The sequence below is a fragment of the Lineus longissimus genome, chromosome 4, assembly GCF_910592395.1.
Source record: "Lineus longissimus chromosome 4, tnLinLong1.2, whole genome shotgun sequence".
Taxonomy (NCBI): domain Eukaryota; kingdom Metazoa; phylum Nemertea; class Pilidiophora; order Heteronemertea; family Lineidae; genus Lineus; species Lineus longissimus.
Window position 1 is genome coordinate 20,415 of NC_088311.1, and position 18,288 is coordinate 38,702.

Sequence of the window (18,288 nt, forward strand, 5' to 3'; positions counted from 1 at the left end):
TGACAGATGTTTCAGAAGGGATGAGAGTAACCATATTGCAAAACAATGGATAACCAACCAATGAATCATCTCAATGTCTATTAAGACCATATCAATGTGCGTCTAGCCCAAGTGTTTGGTTGTGACAGTGTCTCTACACGCGTGAAGACTGTTGGTTTCCAATATTCAGGCCTTGGACATTGTGCAAGCTACTGTCGTCAGATAATTTGTGACAGGATCTCTGCAGGAGGATGAGTGAATCATTTTGGTGACCAGTATTCAGGCCATAGACAATGTGACAGGGTCTCTATAGGAGGACGGGTGAATCCTGTTGATAATCAGTATTCAGTTGCACAGGCCAACAAAACTGAAACCTCTCCAAAAATCCACTAGGCCACCTTTTGTACATAGAACTGCATGTGGTTCAATGCTTCAATGAGAAGGAAACAAAAGAAGGCCTAAATGAAATCTCATTACTTTTATTAAACTCAATGCTAATTAGTTAGATTTGACTCCAAATCATGAAAACAATAACATCGGTCGAGGCAACTTACGCTATTTTTCATCCACATCAAATGACCAACACAAATTTGACAAGGGAATGACAGTGGGGTGAGCACAGAAACATAAGAGACACATATTGGTAGAACTATGGGAAAAGTGTATTCTAGAAGCAGAGTACAGAGATGGTTACCAAGGAGTTTGAAATCAAAACAACTGGTGTAAGATTTTATGAATATAGTGTAGGTGTGGAGACACAGAGATCTTATCATCATGTAATTACATGGACTATGTTCACCTATCGTCAAGAAAACAAGACTTTTTAGATGATTCCTTTACGTAAACATTAGAGAAGAACCAAGAATCAGTTTGAAAGTGATCAAGTGTCTGAAATGTGCTCAACATGTCTCTGTGACAAATTCCCCAGACAACCAGCATACCTAGAAGTTACCTTCCATCAAATGCCTGCCAACACAACACTCCCACTGTACTCGTAACCTACATACAATGTCTGCCAACACCAGCACACTCACATAACTCGGCACATAAGGGCACATAAGGGCACATAAGGGCACATAACCTACTTGTTATGTCTGCCACAAGGCCACTCTCATGAGCTTGACGCCAGGGTATCAGCTAGCTGGTCACCTAATGAGGGCACATAACCTACTTGTTATGTCTGCCACCAAGGCCACTCTCATGAGCTTGACACCAGGGTATCAGCTAACTGGTCACCTAATGAGGGCACATAACCTACTTGTTATGTCTGCCACCAAGGCCACTCTCATGAGCTTGACACCAGGGTATCAGCTAGCTGGTCACCTAATGAGGGCACATAACCTACTTGTTATATCTGCCACCAAGGCCACTCTCATGAGCTTGACACCAGGGTATCAGCTAGCTGGTCACCTAATGAGGGCACATAACCTACTTGTTATGTCTGCCACCAAGGCCACTCTCATGAGCTTGACACCAGGGTATCAGCTAGCTGGTCACCTAATGAGGGCACATAACCTACTTGTTATATCTGCCACCAAGGCCACTCTCATGAGCTTGACGCCAGGGTATCAGCCAGCTGGTCACCTAATGAGGGCACATGACCTACTTGTTATATCTGCCACCAAGGCCACTCTCATGAGCTTGACACCAGGGTATCAGCTAGCTGGTCACCTAATGAGGACACATGACCTACTTGTTATGTCTGCCACCAAGGCCACTCTCATGAGCTTGACACCAGGGTATCAGCCAGCTGGTCACCTAATGAGGGCACATGACCTACTTGTTATGTCTGCCACCAAGGCCACTCTCATGAGCTTGACACCAGGGTATCAGCTAGCTGGTCACCTAATGAGGACACATGACCTACTTGTTATGTCTGCCACCAAGGCCACTCTCATGAGCTTGACGCCAGGGTATCAGCTAGCTGGTCACCTAATGAGGGCACATAACCTACTTGTTATGTCTGCCACCAAGGCCACTCTCATGAGCTTGACACCAGGGTATCAGCTAACTGGTCACCTAATGAGGGCACATAACCTACTTGTTATGTCTGCCACCAAGGCCACTCTCATGAGCTTGACGCCAGGGTATCAGCTAACTGGTCACCTAATGAGGGCACATAACCTACTTGTTATGTCTGCCACCAAGGCCACTCTCATGAGCTTGACGCCAGGGTATCAGCTAACTGGTCACCTAATGAGGGCACATAACCTACTTGTTATGTCTGCCACCAAGGCCACTCTCATGAGCTTGACGCCAGGGTATCAGCCAACTGGTCACCTAATGAGGGCACATAACCTACTTGTTATGTCTGCCACCAAGGCCACTCTCATGAGCTTGACGCCAGGGTATCAGCTAACTGGTCACCTAATGAGGGCACATAACCTACTTGTTATGTCTGCCACCAAGGCCACTCTCATGAGCTTGACGCCAGGGTATCAGCTAGCTGGTCACCTAATGAGGGCACATAACCTACTTGTTATGTCTGCCACCAAGGCCACTCTCATGAGCTTGACGCCAGGGTATCAGCTAACTGGTCACCTAATGAGGGCACATAACCTACTTGTTATATCTGCCACCAAGGCCACTCTCATGAGCTTGACGCCAGGGTATCAGCTAGCTGGTCACCTAATGAGGGCACATAACCTACTTGTTATGTCTGCCACCAAGGCCACTCTCATGAGCTTGACGCCAGGGTATCAGCTAGCTGGTCACCTAATGAGGGCACATAACCTACTTGTTATGTCTGCCACCAAGGCCACTCTCATGAGCTTGACGCCAGGGTATCAGCTAGCTGGTCACCTAATGAGGGCACATAACCTACTTGTTATGTCTGCCACCAAGGCCACTCTCATGAGCTTGACACCAGGGTATCAGCTAACTGGTCACCTAATGAGGGCACATAACCTACTTGTTATGTCTGCCACAAGGCCACTCTCATGAGCTTGACGCCAGGGTATCAGCCAGCTGGTCACCTAATGAGGGCACATGACCTACTTGTTATGTCTGCCACAAGGCCACTCTCATGAGCTTGACGCCAGGGTATCAGCTAGCTGGTCACCTAATGAGGGCACATAACCTACTTGTTATATCTGCCACCAAGGCCACTCTCATGAGCTTGACGCCAGGGTATCAGCCAGCTGGTCACCTAATGAGGGCACATGACCTACTTGTTATATCTGCCACCAAGGCCACTCTCATGAGCTTGACGCCAGGGTATCAGCCAGCTGGTCACCTAATGAGGGCACATAACCTACTTGTTATATCTGCCACCAAGGCCACTCTCATGAGCTTGACGCCAGGGTATCAGCCAGCTGGTCACCTAATGAGGGCACATGACCTACTTGTTATATCTGCCACCAAGGCCACTCTCATGAGCTTGACGCCAGGGTATCAGCCAGCTGGTCACCTAATGAGGGCACATGACCTACTTGTTATATCTGCCACCAAGGCCACTCTCATGAGCTTGACGCCAGGGTATCAGCTAACTGGTCACCTAATGAGGGCACATAACCTACTTGTTATATCTGCCACCAAGGCCACTCTCATGAGCTTGACGCCAGGGTATCAGCCAGCTGGTCACCTAATGAGGGCACATAACCTACTTGTTATATCTGCCACCAAGGCCACTCTCATGAGCTTGACGCCAGGGTATCAGCTAACTGGTCACCTAATGAGGGCACATAACCTACTTGTTATATCTGCCACCAAGGCCACTCTCATGAGCTTGACACCAGGGTATCAGCCAGCTGGTCACCTAATGAGGGCACATAACCTACTTGTTATGTCTGCCACCAAGGCCACTCTCATGAGCTTGACACCAGGGTATCAGCTAGCTGGTCACCTAATGAGGGCACATAACCTACTTGTTATATCTGCCACCAAGGCCACTCTCATGAGCTTGACGCCAGGGTATCAGCTAGCTGGTCACCTAATGAATCTAGACCGTCTCCTTTCTCTCACCACAACACGTGACACCAACGAACACAATTAGAAAGGTTGTTTCATACAATAAACAATAAACTTTGTTATAAAATATAATCACAGTTCCAAGAAGAATTCTGTTGCTATCTTCATGAAACATGACACTCTGCTCACAGTACGCCAATACTTCCAACTACAGAAACAGGACATATTACTGTTCTGAGATTTGTTAGAGAAACAAGTCACTGAAACTCAGCTGCTCACATTGAGAAGGAACGATTCAGATCTCCATTGATGAGTGGAAGGAGGCAACAGAACACTCCAGGTAGTTATCATTATTACTTCTTATTCATATACAAACTATTATATAAGCTGGATTAATACAATGATTTTACAAACAGCAATGACTCGACTCGGAAAGAATGCGTGGATAATCATGTCGATATAATAAGTTTGAGCATATACAAGACAAAACTCATATCTACACAACAAACTCTAGGAGAGAGGCAGGGCCAAAACATATTGCAGGCTGTCTCCAATTAACTTTAATCATGCAGCGCATAAAATTAACATTTGAAACTGTTAAAGATTATCTTGAAAAGTGAGATGTATGTCCAAACCATTTTGAATTTAACTTGGGGCAAGTTTCAGGACCAGCAATTCCTAGACCAGTGACCAGACCCACATTGCGGACAGCACAGGGAACCAGGTTTGGTGGTATGAACATTTGTATTGATTGTCAGTGTGTGGTGGACAATATACTGGTCCTCACCTTGAAGAGACTTTTTTATTCATGAAATATAACTGACAATACCTCACATAGGGCAAGTTACTGATCAAATTAAAACATAGCATAGTTTCCAACCAATTCCCACTTAAGAAAGGTTACTTAGTGAGACAGCGGGACACAGGAACAAAAGGAATATGATGCATTACTCAAAACTAACGACCACAAACAGCCATCTACACCCGCGTCCTATTATCAGGTCATTGCCATTCCGACATGAAGAAATGGCATGGCTACGTGAACAAATGTCATGGTCCCCAGGTCACTGGTACATGAACAACTGGCATGGTCCCCAGGTCACTGGTACATGAACAACTGGCATGGTCCCCAGGTCACTGGTACATGAACAAATGGCATGGTCCCCGGGTCACTGGTACATGAACAACTGGCATGGTCCCCAGGTCACTGGTACATGAACAACTGGCATGGTCCCCAGGTCACTGGTACATGAACAAATGGCATGGTCCCCAGGTCACTGGTACATGAACAAATGGCATGGTCCCCGGGTCACTGGTACAAGAACAACTGGCATGGTCCCCAGGTCACTGGTACATGAACAAATGGCATGGTCCCCAGGTCACTGGTACATGAGCAACTGGCATGGTCCCCAGGTCACTGGTACATGAACAAATGGCATGGTCCCTAGGTCACTGGTACATGAACAAATGGCATGGTCCCCAGGTCACTGCGACATGAACAAATGGCATGGTCCCCGGGTCACTGGTACATGAACAAATGGCATGGTCCCTAGGTCACTGCGACATGAACAAATGGCATGGTTGCCAAGTCCAACAAATGAAACATAAAGTGGACAAATTCTCCTTATATACAGTTATCGACATTCTAGACAAGCCATTTTCAAGCAACACAATGTTCTAGACAAATGAATGAAGACATCATTCATTCACTTACTCAGGATAAACATGAGCCTAAACCTTGCTTTAAGGAAGCTTGGGATGGCACTCTTTCATCAGACTACATCAGTTAGGATCAAATATTTTGGCAAGCAGTAAATCGAATGTGATCTTAGTTTGGAAAACTTACTATGATCTGGAGAAAGCCTCAATTATAAAAGCTTCTTGAAAATGGCTTCGGTAAAAGTCTTTTTATAAGATACAACAAGCCTACTTCGCTCATGTACGATAAGTAGGCAGAGTAAGAGTACAAATATACCATGGTCAGCTATTCACTTGTTTGTACATGTCGGCTGAAATTCAACTCTGAAGTCAGATAAGTTATGACGAGCTATGTTTATATTCAAAATTTATAGAAGGCTCTTATTAAAAAGATATACTTTGATGAGATATGATTCTTTAACATATGGTGATATGACAATACATGTGTTATCCCACACTTTAACAGCAATTCTGAAAACCTTGCAGGATGGTGGTCTTGTCTCCTGTAGGAGGTTCAGCGGTCGACACTTGAAGTCAAACATCAACAAGCCACTAATTACATATATAATTTGAGAACCACAATCACACCAGGAATTCAAGGGAATCGAGAACTTCCCTCACATGAACATTCCCATTGAATGGCTTTACGAGTATAAATATGAGAGTTGATCTCAGCCTCTCGGCTCTTCTAATTATTGACCATAAGAATGAGAGTAACCTGCGGCATTCAGAACAAACGGCAGATGCACTGCTGCTTCTCATCCATGCATTGTAGAAGAATTCTTGTGCTTTATCAGACACACATTCATATGAACACTGGAAAACCCTCTGAAAATGTGCCATTTTGGTTTTATGTGACTGGTTCTTGATGTCAACCGATCTACATACATGTATGCAATCCGTCCACTCTGAATGCCAAAGTCACCAGACATTTATATTAGCATACAGTATACAAAATCGGGGAGGAATTCTCCCCACAGTTTAGAATACAACCCGCAGACTCGAATAACGTTCCAGCCATCTTACTGACCTTCCGATGGTGATGTCCCATCATTCTTCTCCCATCTCGCTGAGCATAATCTTAGGACGAACAGAGAAATATCAGCAAGATAAAAACACAAGTTGAGAGTGATCACCTACTTGTAAGTTCATGTGTTATCTCTGCTGCTTTTAGTTTTATACCATGGCCAAGAACATCTTTTACAATTCTGAATCAAAACAAACTCATCCAGTTAGGAATCGTTCAATCATAGTCTGTCTACCATCCACTGATTGGCCAATGTTTAACATTCTGATTTCAGCCGATATCATAAATTCACTTTAGATCCAAAACCATTTACATTGATTTTAACTAAATAGTAAGAAAACTAAAACTTTTTTGGAACAGAGTCACACATCATTTCTGGAGCGTTTTATCCACCAATATTCCTGGTCAGGTTCAGAGATGAAAGACCTGATGCAAGTGTTGCATTCTTGTAAGTTCACGTTCAACTCGAACACAATATGTCGTTAAAAATCAGCAAATTCCTTGGAACATTTTTCCGTTGACGAGATGCGAAGTGGCTCCTCCTCGTAGTCATCGAAGTTACTAGTATCGCCGGAGCCTTTGCATTTTGGGATGAACGGAGCATCGATCTGCAAGATGGAAACAAACTATAACCACTTCAAGAAGAACATGCAGTCCATGGCAAGGTGCCACAGGATCTGAGGTGAAACCGAATGAACATTCCGTACATCTAGATGGCAGATGTGAGAAATGTTTTATTTGAGATTGTTACTACTCAGGGATGCTTTTGATACTAACCTGTACCTGTAGATGTTAGTCAATCCCAAAACAAACTTTCCCCTTCCCCAACACCTAATGACCCGGTGATATAACATTGAGATTCTGCATCTAACATCGCAGAAGGACTTACCCTCTTTTGGTAGATGCCGAGCCAGTCGGTGGTAGCAAACCACTTGTGGTGTCGGATATCCTGCACTCCATTCTTCAAGTTGCCGTAGCGTTTCGTCAGATCCACTTGGAGTAGGTTCCTCAACAGATCCTTCAAATCAGCACTGAAGTGGGAGGGGAAGCGTACCTGAAACATAAATAGATATGATGAAGTGGATAGAGCTGGTGTATCAGCCAGGGACAACAACAATGAGGAACTTGCTTGCTCTCCATCAGTCAGGTTCTAGGATTGTAAGAGTTGGATATGCATCTTTATAATCAGGCAGACCCTAAACAGCTAGAACTCAAACTGTGGAGTAAATCCTACCACAGTGGAAATATACAACTTATTCACTTGGTCGTCATGCTTACTGGTATCACACTTCACATTGGAACAGATCATGCAGGAACAAAGCATCTTACCTTTCCTGAGACAATCTTTTCATATATCTGGATGGGTTGGTCCGCAAAGAATGGTGGATATCCAGCTGCCATTTCATAGACTAGGACACCCAGGGCCCACCAATCTACTGCTTTGTTGTAGCCCTTAACGAGAGAGAGAGAAGGAGAAGTTGGTGACACTATCACCACCCATCATTAAGCCATTCTCCTCTCCTGAACAGTTAGCCTAAAGCCAACTGAAGCATACTCGACACCTCAACATTACTAGTCCAGTGATGATCACATCAGTACAGTTATGCAACACAATTGGAGAAAGTTTGAGTTTGCTCCATGTAATAAACAGTATGAATTCGCATGAAACGACTGAACTCAGAAATACATACTTGCAAAAAACTGGAATGTCACATCGCATGTCACAGAATGTCTATCTCCAGGAGTCCTCGCTTCTGGCAGATCAAAACACGCATCCACAGATCCTACCAAGGCAACACTTGATGTCATCCTACACAACTTATGCACCGAGAACAAAAACCAACAGGAGGGCTTATCTAGCATTCAGCCCCAGGTATCATCACATTAGGCGAGGTTGGGGGAACTACCACGAGCTGAACAAGCGATATTCAAGTGTGATGTTTAAGTGTATGACACACAGCACAAAGATGCTGCCTGAAGTTAATTTCTTACCGGTAATCAAAAAGAATGGAAATGGTATTAGATGATTAGTTCATAAGAAAAATAAGCAGATAACATTGATTTCAATCTTATTTTTATTCAACTCAATCATAGTATTAAAGATTCAATTTGAACATAAGACAATAACATACAGATGTGTATTTGATTACTAGCAGTGGTGAGACTGTGAGCTTGATCAGAGCCACTCCTGCACTGACATGGCGAGACCAGCATCTAGGGTGGCCTGAGGGACGGCCTCAATCGGTGGTCTTATGTACCCAGCAAACATTCACAAGACATACAATGGCGGCAAAAGGTACAAAGATAAGTCCAGACAGAACATAACAGATGTGTCAGCTAAGGTTGCAAACTAAATCCTCAACATAGCAGACGAAAGGTACTGTTAAGTGAGGCGTCAATTTGGATTTCATGCAGAATATCGAGACTACTCCTCCCAAACAGGCATGTTGTCATGAACCAGTTTTATGAATGCTAGCAAATATGTATGCATACACGTGCAATATTCAGACATGCAATCAAAACATATATATGAGAAAGGGAATTATACCCTTTCCCAACGGGAAACAACTCAAACCAAATACATTATTGAGTTTATATGAGGTATGACATGAGTTTTATGATGAGGTATATGCCTGCAACGTAACTGTTATATAGAGCTTGTATATTCCATCGCAGGCAGATCATGTCTTCACTTAACGTCTACTTGTTCCTGACATGATGTCTTCACACAACCACAATAAAATGAGCAGTGATGAAGGCTAATTTGGGAGAATTAACGACTAGTCATATTCCATGTGAAACCAAGGTATGACCTGCAACAGCACTAAACCCTAGAGTTACTATAATAAACAAGTAAGAAGACATACAATAATAACCAAGCGTTCCACGGCTGATAGACGCACCACCATTCAAATCTCTTGGTATTTACAACTTTTGGGGATGGAAGGAAATCGCCAGTACAGCTCACCAACACTACCAGGGGAAGATATGCATCTGGATCCATTGTAAGTTGAAGAGCAACCAAACAGGTGTTATCACTGGGTAAGGTTTGTAAACTCTGGCTGAAATCTTGGGGGAAAGCTGCTAACTCTGTACAGTGTCTGTTCACTGGTGCTTTACTTCCATTTTGATAATACGTAATTCATAATTTCTCTGCCCTGGAACCAACACAGCAGAATCAAATTGAACTTCTTCACATCTCCGTAATCTTAACAACTTATTTACAAACGTCACCTTTTAATGCTACAATGCTGATTTGTCTGACCAATGCCACCACATGATGTATTAGTGCATTGAGTGGCAGTCCAGTCCCTTACCCTGAAGAGATGCTTGCTAGAAGCAACACCTGGCAGGCATCAGGTCACATCTGGTTCCTTGGTTACAAGTTTATACGCAGGGTTTAGAGAACCGGATCAACTGCAAGGAGAGTTCAACTCTGAACTAGGCTAAGCAAATTCTCATGAAACCACAAATAAATGGCTGCTCCGGACAATCGATTTTTTTGTTGTTAATATTCAAAATAAAACATATCATATGTCAAAAACTCTCACCCACTGTACACTACAATATGCTGGAAGTCGTAAAGGATTCCTTACAACACAGTAGAACAGATTGGGAATTCTGAATGTGGCAGATTTTGAGACTAAATTACGTCTGACTAAAACTGTAAGTCCACCAGGAAAGTACTGCCATGATATAAATAAATGTCTGCTCTCAGTTCAGACTGAAAGTTTGTGCACAATTTCTTTAGTAGTATTTAATGTTCTCTCAGAGATTCCCTACTGACTATAAGCTCCTAACAGCAATCATGTTTCCAGTGAGCAAAACTTTAACCACAACAATAAAAAGACCTATCAAGAGAAATGCTTCAATTGTTCCAGTCATCACAGGTCAGTCAAAACTCAATATTTAGAAGTCAGCAAATTCTTTTGAACATTTTTCTGTTGATGAGAGGTGCAACGCTTCCTCCTCGTAGTCGTCAAAGTTGCCGGCGTCTCCCTCCCCCCGCGTCTTGGGCACAAATGGAGCATCAACCTGAGATGGGCAAGAGAGAATCATTACAACTCAGGAGAGTTTCAGAATAGGACAGGAGCCCTCTCAAGATGGCATCCTTGGACATGTTGGTTGTACAGTAGAATTTGACTAACAGAAAGCTTTGTCAAGTGAACACAATTTCTGTTAGTCTATAAGGAGACCAAAGAAGAGCAACTCACTACCTATGGACAGCATTGAGGAGTGATCGGATGATGGCACTCACGAGAGCAGAGTTTGGTCTACTGAGCATCTCTATAAGATTGACCACAGGTCAACCTCGCATCTTGTGGTAACTGACCTCTGAGAAGAGAGGCAAGTTATTTCCCACCAATGTTGTATAAAGTTGATGAGGGCAAAGACAGCTTCCAGTGTATATTCCAATGATTCTAACTGTTTAGTTTACCTTCTTCTGATAGATGGCGATCCAGTCAGTCGACGCAAACCACTTGTGTCCTCGTATGTCCTGCACGCCATTCTTCAAGTTGCCAAAGCGTTTGGTTAAATCCACTTGCAGCAAGTTCTTCAGGAGGTCCCTGAGGTCTGGTGTAAAGTGGGAGGGGAAACGCACCTAGAAAACATGGGAAAGTTACAATCCGTTTGGCCGATTTACGTTCAGGAACTGTTCCTTTCAATACATGGCCTGGCCATCATAAATGCCATTGGTTCCAAAGACTTCAAGTCATAGGAAGTCACTTTACATCTTCTTGGTGATAGTTTTAACAAAATATGAGCTTCCCCATCAGGCCAAAGTTGAGAGAGGGTATATGCTCTATTCAAAAGGCTTTGAAGATGAGTCCCTTAACTCATAGTATTAAATGAGAGTTTTTAATTCAACCTGCAACCAATGGCTTACCTTTCCTGAGACAATCTTTTCATAGATCTGGATGGGTTGGTCCGCAAAGAATGGTGGATATCCAGCTGCCATTTCATAGATCAGGACGCCCAATGCCCACCAATCAACTGCTTTGTTGTAACCCTAAAAACAACAAGATTGTGTACTAGGATCAAATGAAAAACCCTGGTGAAAAATCGAAGTGACCTTCAGTTTTGAAATACTTCAGGGTCTTTGTTAAATGCTCAGTGTTTTTAAGGGAGAAATAAAACCACTTCATTCAACATAACACAGAGCATATTTGTCTGACCTTGTCTTTCTTATTCATCAATATTGAAAACAAAACTCAAAATAGAAAATGGAAGATTGCTTTTACAGAAGATTACTACATCTAGATAAAATAAAGGCAAAAGAAGTTTCATTGAGCATAAAAGGAAACACGACAGGGTGATCATGCAGAAGCCAACACCCAAGTCAGCCCTGATGCAGCTTGAACCACTCCGCATGCTTTTGGAGAACTTGGACTATCCATGGCTGAGCTCTGAAGGAATGAATAAATAGCAAACAGGGGACAAATTTTCAAACAGCTTTTCTTCAACTCCCGTCACCAAGTTATAACACATACATCAGGTCATTAGAACATTTGTGAAGTAAACAAAATAACTGATAAATGGTTATGTCATTAAAAGCCAAGCTATTGTTAGAATGTTAGAAATGATGAAAGGCTACCTAGACTATTAGAGTGCTGATCAATTTGCACTCAGCAAGCACAACATGTACAATGCTGTTAGGTTATCTACCGGTAGATTACACAATCACTATGTTACTCTACTCTGTACAAGGTTGGCCAAGGACAATGGCCTTTCTAACCACCAATAGAAAGAAACCAACTGGCCATGATAACAACTTCAAGCTGAAACCACTCAAGTGTACATTCTTCATCTACAGACCGACCTTCACTTTGTTGTGGTGGATATTGGTAATCCATAGAGTACAATAACATGGCAAGGTTTCCAGGAATTAGGAGAAGTCCAGTGAGTCCTTGATAAGACCAAACCACTGCAGGGAAAACCATTTTCATAAGATGACATGTCAGACATAATGGCATCATGGGGAATTGACGGTGTCATACAGGTACCTAATATCACAGTTAGCACCAGACACATAGTATGGTTGGCTCATGGTGGGGAAAAGCATTTTTCTTAAAAATCAACAGGAAGTAAAAAAGGAATAAGATCAAAAAAACTTATACCATAATGTGGGGAGAAAATGAGAGCTGCATTCCAAGATGACGAATGAAATAGGAAATCATAAAATCACAACACTGATAAAACAGATGCTACATCAGAATTGGTAAAAAGGTACACAGAATGGTGTAAAGCATTAAAAAGATACAGAACGGAATCAAAGAGACCAAAAAAAAAAGGTATTTGAAATCAGATTATGAGCAGGCAATGTTTGGTTGAGAGAGCAGAGAGCTTTTGAGGCTTGGTTTACTCGAATAGCAGCTGACAAGCACTATTCCTACGACCAAATGCCTCCACACTCCCTTACATCAAGAGACTTGTGGATTCTTCTCAGTACACTCCCAACAAGAGGAAAACCAATTGTTGAGATCTAAGAGAAGACGTTGAAGGGCCGCGTCTTAAAATAGATACTAGAGACTAACACAGAAGAGCATGGAAACTCTTTATAGAGACTAACACAGAAGAGCATGGAAACTCTTTATAGAGACTAACACAGAAGAGCATGGAAACTCTTTAAACCTACCTGGTGTTTACACCAATCTCTTGCTCATCGTTCCAGAGACATGGCTCTCATCGAAAATGGGTCACGCTGACCTCCACGATCGGCACTAATTGAAACGAATAAAACATGACAACAAAATTGTAGGCCTAAATCAAAGGCCTAACATTTGAGCAAGGGCAAAAGTGATGGGGGTCGGGGGTGTGGCAGAAATAACTCACCAGAATGTCAGGGTGACATTTTATGATTTCATGATCAATACAATCGAATAATATCTGGGCCATTGCCAGAGCCTTTCAAAGAATAAGTTTCAAAAAATTGCAGGGTACATGTCTATCAATCATACATAACATCCTATCTATTATGAGGTGCTAGACTTGGCAAGGGATTGATTTCCAATGTAAGTGGGAGAATCAGGCAAATGTATTATTGATATCTCAGTTGATGAATTGATGAAACAAGTATAAGGAGAATGACATGTTTCTAGTCAATATTAGACAAAATCATCAGCAATAAATGAGTTTTGTGCTTGATATGCTTCAGGTCACCATAACTAAGCATAGTTCACCAATACATGGTTCACTGTCCGCATTCCTTTCAATAACAAATTGACAATTAAGAAAATTTATTGGAGGTTTCCTTGGGAGCACTTGTATTTTGCAACAGTTCAATGTTTCGATCAACCGGCATTCTTAGTCTCAGGTTGTTGACCTCAGCCCCGGATTTAGACAGTCAGAGTCATGTCAGGTAGGCTGAGCAGGAACAAATAATTTCCCATTAACTGAGCCCGAGTTCAGCAGCTTTAGTATCCATTATCGGGAGAATGTCAAAAGTTGGTATCATTGGCAAACGACTAGACTCGTTCTCAGACAGCTTGTATTGTTTATGCTCTGAGACTGAAGGTGAATGGTAGCGTATCAAATTCACCAGTACCTTTGTATTGACTTGTTCATTCTCTGAAGGCCTCACCAGTACCTTTGTATTTTTGCCACTTCTCATCTGACAATCAATACGACTCACTCAGTTAGTCAACTTAACATTGTTTACTTCTTCATATGTTGCTGAGTGCCAGTGTCCAGCAGCTTAGAGTAATCTCCTTGTTATTGAAGCAAGCTGAAGGTATCACTCATCTCAATCACGCCCTCGTTTTTCAACGTGTTTTGACTTGGACAAGATACAAACAATACATGTCACGTCCGACAAGAATGAGCTAAAAAACAACCTTTGGCAGCGCATGTCTTTCATCGAACAGGAGTTATTAGATGAAGGATTATTTGTAGTTAACGTGAGGAATGGAGGGGACGCAGCAACGATGATATTATCGATGGAGACAAATGTGACATTTCCACACAACAGGGTCTTGGTTGTCAAGGTGACAAATGGGAGATATATGGCAGGGTTGTTAGCACTCTGATGCTAATGCTTTTATAGGTTTGTAGTTGTATTGATTGATGTATTGTCAGTCTGTCAGGATTCAGAGGGCAATAAATGTCTGAACTGGGGAGAAAGGGCGACAGTGGGTTGGCATCAGCAGGGAAGCTATTGGGCGATAATCGATGTCGGCAAGAATGATGGGTCATTTTTACAACATAAATACACCCCATTAATCTGAAGGCCTCATTCAGAATAAACTCAGCGGTGAATTTTGGGATGGTTTTGAGACAAGATCAAGAGCAATGTCTACAGTGTCACAGGTGAAGTAACTGAGCACACTACGGTACCTGTGTGGATGCAGCATAGGGGTGTTACTGTCTCAAAGCGTCTAATCGAGACAATTCTCAGCACACTATGTTATGAAACTGTCTTGAAGCTTCTAAGGAAACCACTAGAGCTTGATAGACTGTACATGCTACCTCCATAGAGGAGATCTGCAGGCAACCAGAAGCGAGAGAGTCCGCGTCCATTCTACGAGAGACATTCACGTGACAAGATGTGACAGAGTCCCGCGTGGCAACCAGAAAATGATGCATGGAATACATTAGAAGATTGTACAGTTAGTTGTAATTGCAAACACAAAATTACAATGTGCAGTCCCATGCATGAACATGATAACTCATTCATTTGAATACAAACGCCAGAAAAGGATGGAGTATTCCGCCTTTTTCAATTCAGGTCCCAGGTACATGAATGGTTGTAGAACAGGGGCGGTCATCAGGTTCATGCATGGGTATCATCTGACCGGGTCTTGCTGGCCAAGTATCCACATCAAACAAGAACATGAGCTGTGGCCGTATTTTGCCTATTTTCCAAAGAGTTACGCAAAGCGTGGCATAAACCATGTTTTTTTAATGGTTTAAAAAAAAGCCATTCTCAAGTTATTCTGCAGAAACAAGGATTTTTTGAGAAAAAAACCCTGGTTAATGAAATTTAAAAGATTGAATACACTTAGCCAGAATGTCCCTGCTAGAGTTCACAGAGTCAACAGTGTTGTGAAACCCTTAACCAACGAATTATAAAAATCCAATTCACAAAAACTTTATTTGCAAAGCTCCTTGAAGAGGTCAGAAAGGTCATATTGTCAACAATGTCTCAATGAACATTATCAATTGTTATCATATACCCTATGTGCACTCATCCAGCAGACAAGACATCGGAAAAATAAAAAAATACCCTGAAAATTCATTTAAACTTCACCAAAAGCACAGCTTGGCTCAACCACTGCTGACCTCCCCAAGGCTTGTCTTGCTGCACACTTACCTTGCTGAGGATGATCTCTGGGGCAAGATACTCAGGGGTACCACACAATGTCCAGGTCCTTCCCTTGACGCGCTTGGCAAAACCAAAATCAGTCACCTGCAGAGAGAACGCCAACTTTGAATATGAAGTCATCATAAACCAACAGAATTTGGATTCTAATCTCTGATCAGTATTTCCTTCACCAAGGTTTGCAACTGGCTATATGCACATTTCGTCATCTTAATAACAGTATCAAAGCTCAGGCAGAATAAGTAGACTTACTGTCATCTTACATGTGTTTTTACTGTGAACAGTCTTGATGAGTGCAAACTTGTTGCTTTATGATATGCAGTTCATTTTATACATCCATTATACTTCTTCCTATCAATACCACAGGAAATGCCATATTGAATTTGACCACTATCTGTTTACGGTATTACCAATTCTAAAGCAAAAAGCTAGGTAACTAAGCATAATAACCTGAAAAGGAATGGCCCAACAGTTATAATGAATTTGCAGAGGAAGGACAGGCAACACAAATACAACATGCAGAATAGAACAGTTATAAACATCTGACTGTGAGTGAGTGAATGAGAACCATTCGAGCCAATGCAGGAGCAAAGCCACCTTTAGCCGCACTTGACAAGGTGCGTCAACCATTTTCTTTCTTCTAACAGGTTATTTCTTGGACTTCCTACATCTTAAAATACTTTCACTAGTTTCAGGTTAAATGAAAACCAAGTTCCATTTTATGCTCATGGGCGAAAATGTAATTCTCAGTCAACTGAAATATATCGAACAGCATTGGAGTGTTGGCAGTGTTTTCCCCTGAAACAAGACCAGCCATGTTTCTGGCATGTGCCATGTGGCCCTGAACCAAGACCAGCCATGTTTCTGGCATGTGCCATATGGCCCTGAACCAAGACCAGCCATGTTTCTGGCATGTGCCATGTGGCCCTGAACCAAGACCAGCCATGTTTCTGGCATGTGCCATGTGGCCCTGAAACAAGACCAGCCATGTTTCTGGCATGTGCCATGTGGCCCTGAACCAAGACCAGCCATGTTTCTGGCATGTGCCATGTGGCCCTGAAACAAGACCAGCCATGTTTCTGGCATGTGCCATGTGGCCCTGAACCAAGACCAGCCATGTTTCTGGCATGTGCCATGTGGCCCTGAAACAAGACCAGCCATGTTTCTAGCATGTGCCATGTGGCCCTGAACCAAGACCAGCCATGTTTCTGGCATGTGCCATATGGCCCTGAAACAAGACCAGCCATGTTTCTGGCATGTGCCATGTGGCCCTGAAACAAGACCAGCTATGTTTCTGGCATGTGCCATGTGGCCCTGAACCAAGACCAGCCATGTTTCTGGCATGTGCCATGTGGCCCTGAAACAAGACCAGCTATGTTTCTGGCATGTGCCATGTGGCCCTGAACCAAGACCAGCCATGTTTCTGGCATGTACCATGTGGCCCACAGCCACATGATCAAGTAGCAGTCGGTCTGTCTCACCTCCAAGTACAATAACTTTATTTAAACATTTCCATTGATTTTCTCCCTAATTGATGGGGTTTTCACAGCCACCACCAGCCAATACTAACATGTTCTGTGCTACAGTTTCGTTTCTTGGAAACTGCTGATTGATGGCAATATGACCTGACAATTGTAATTCATCAGTTCAAAATGTTACAGGATGGCAGCCTTGCATCGAAGAATGCTTCAAGAATTCCTTCTGCAAACATGTCATCACTTTTTGCCCACTACCAAAGCTGATCGCACGATTTCATCTCATTATGTCTGGTTGATTGAAGACTTATTATATGAAAGGTTTTCGCTTGCTCCAGGCATCTAATTACCAAGAAGAAATCACACTTGCTAGCGGTGAGGATTCTGCATTGCATGGCTACATTCAAAGTGTCACCTCAGGGTTGGGAAGGAGCACTTTCTGTCTTAAAAAACTCCTTGCAATATTACAATGAGATAGATTAAAATGTTCTTATTTTAAATGAAGATATGAAGTACTCTTAAAATGCATTCAGAACTATTTACTTTCGTTGAGCTATTCTCCACATAACAAGTCATACATCCCTGCATGAGATGGCTGACTCTGATACCAATTACCAGAGTGCTCTGTTATATTTATCATACGATCAATAGTTTCAGGTTGTGTGGTGTGTTTCTAAAATCAACACTTTGGGCAAAGAAAATAGTGATGTAACAACATCAATTATATCACATTACTTCCAATAACATTTCTCAGAACCACAACCTGGCATATACAATGTAAATGGTCTCGCTCATTAATGCTATTAAAAGAATTTTGAATTAGAAAAAAAATATCATGAAATTCTCAAAATCCTTTCTAATGGAAATATGGGGTTTCAAGT

At 42.5% G+C, this 18,288-nt stretch overlaps 1 protein-coding gene across 10 annotated transcripts in view; it reads right to left on the minus strand.

Moving 5' to 3' along the window:
• Positions 1–442: 442 nt before the first annotated feature.
• The window catches only part of LOC135485924 (cAMP-dependent protein kinase catalytic subunit beta), a 50,058-nt gene continuing 32,212 nt past the window's right edge, over positions 443–18,288 (minus strand). For 5 of the 10 annotated variants that reach the window (XM_064768317.1, XM_064768316.1, XM_064768315.1 and 2 more), the window contains 4 exons: positions 15,924–16,019; positions 7,943–8,065; positions 7,503–7,667; positions 443–7,221 (listed from right to left, as the gene is read on the minus strand). In XM_064768317.1, coding sequence (XP_064624387.1) covers positions 7,096–7,221; positions 7,503–7,667; positions 7,943–8,065; positions 15,924–16,019 — 510 coding nt within the window. In that variant the 3' untranslated portion in view covers positions 443–7,095. Of the gene's footprint in view, positions 7,222–7,502; positions 7,668–7,942; positions 8,066–8,670; positions 10,649–11,051; positions 11,217–11,501; positions 11,625–15,923; positions 16,020–18,288 lie in introns of those variants that run through there. The other 5 variants (XM_064768314.1, XM_064768311.1, XM_064768313.1 and 2 more) reach the window with 1 other exon arrangement.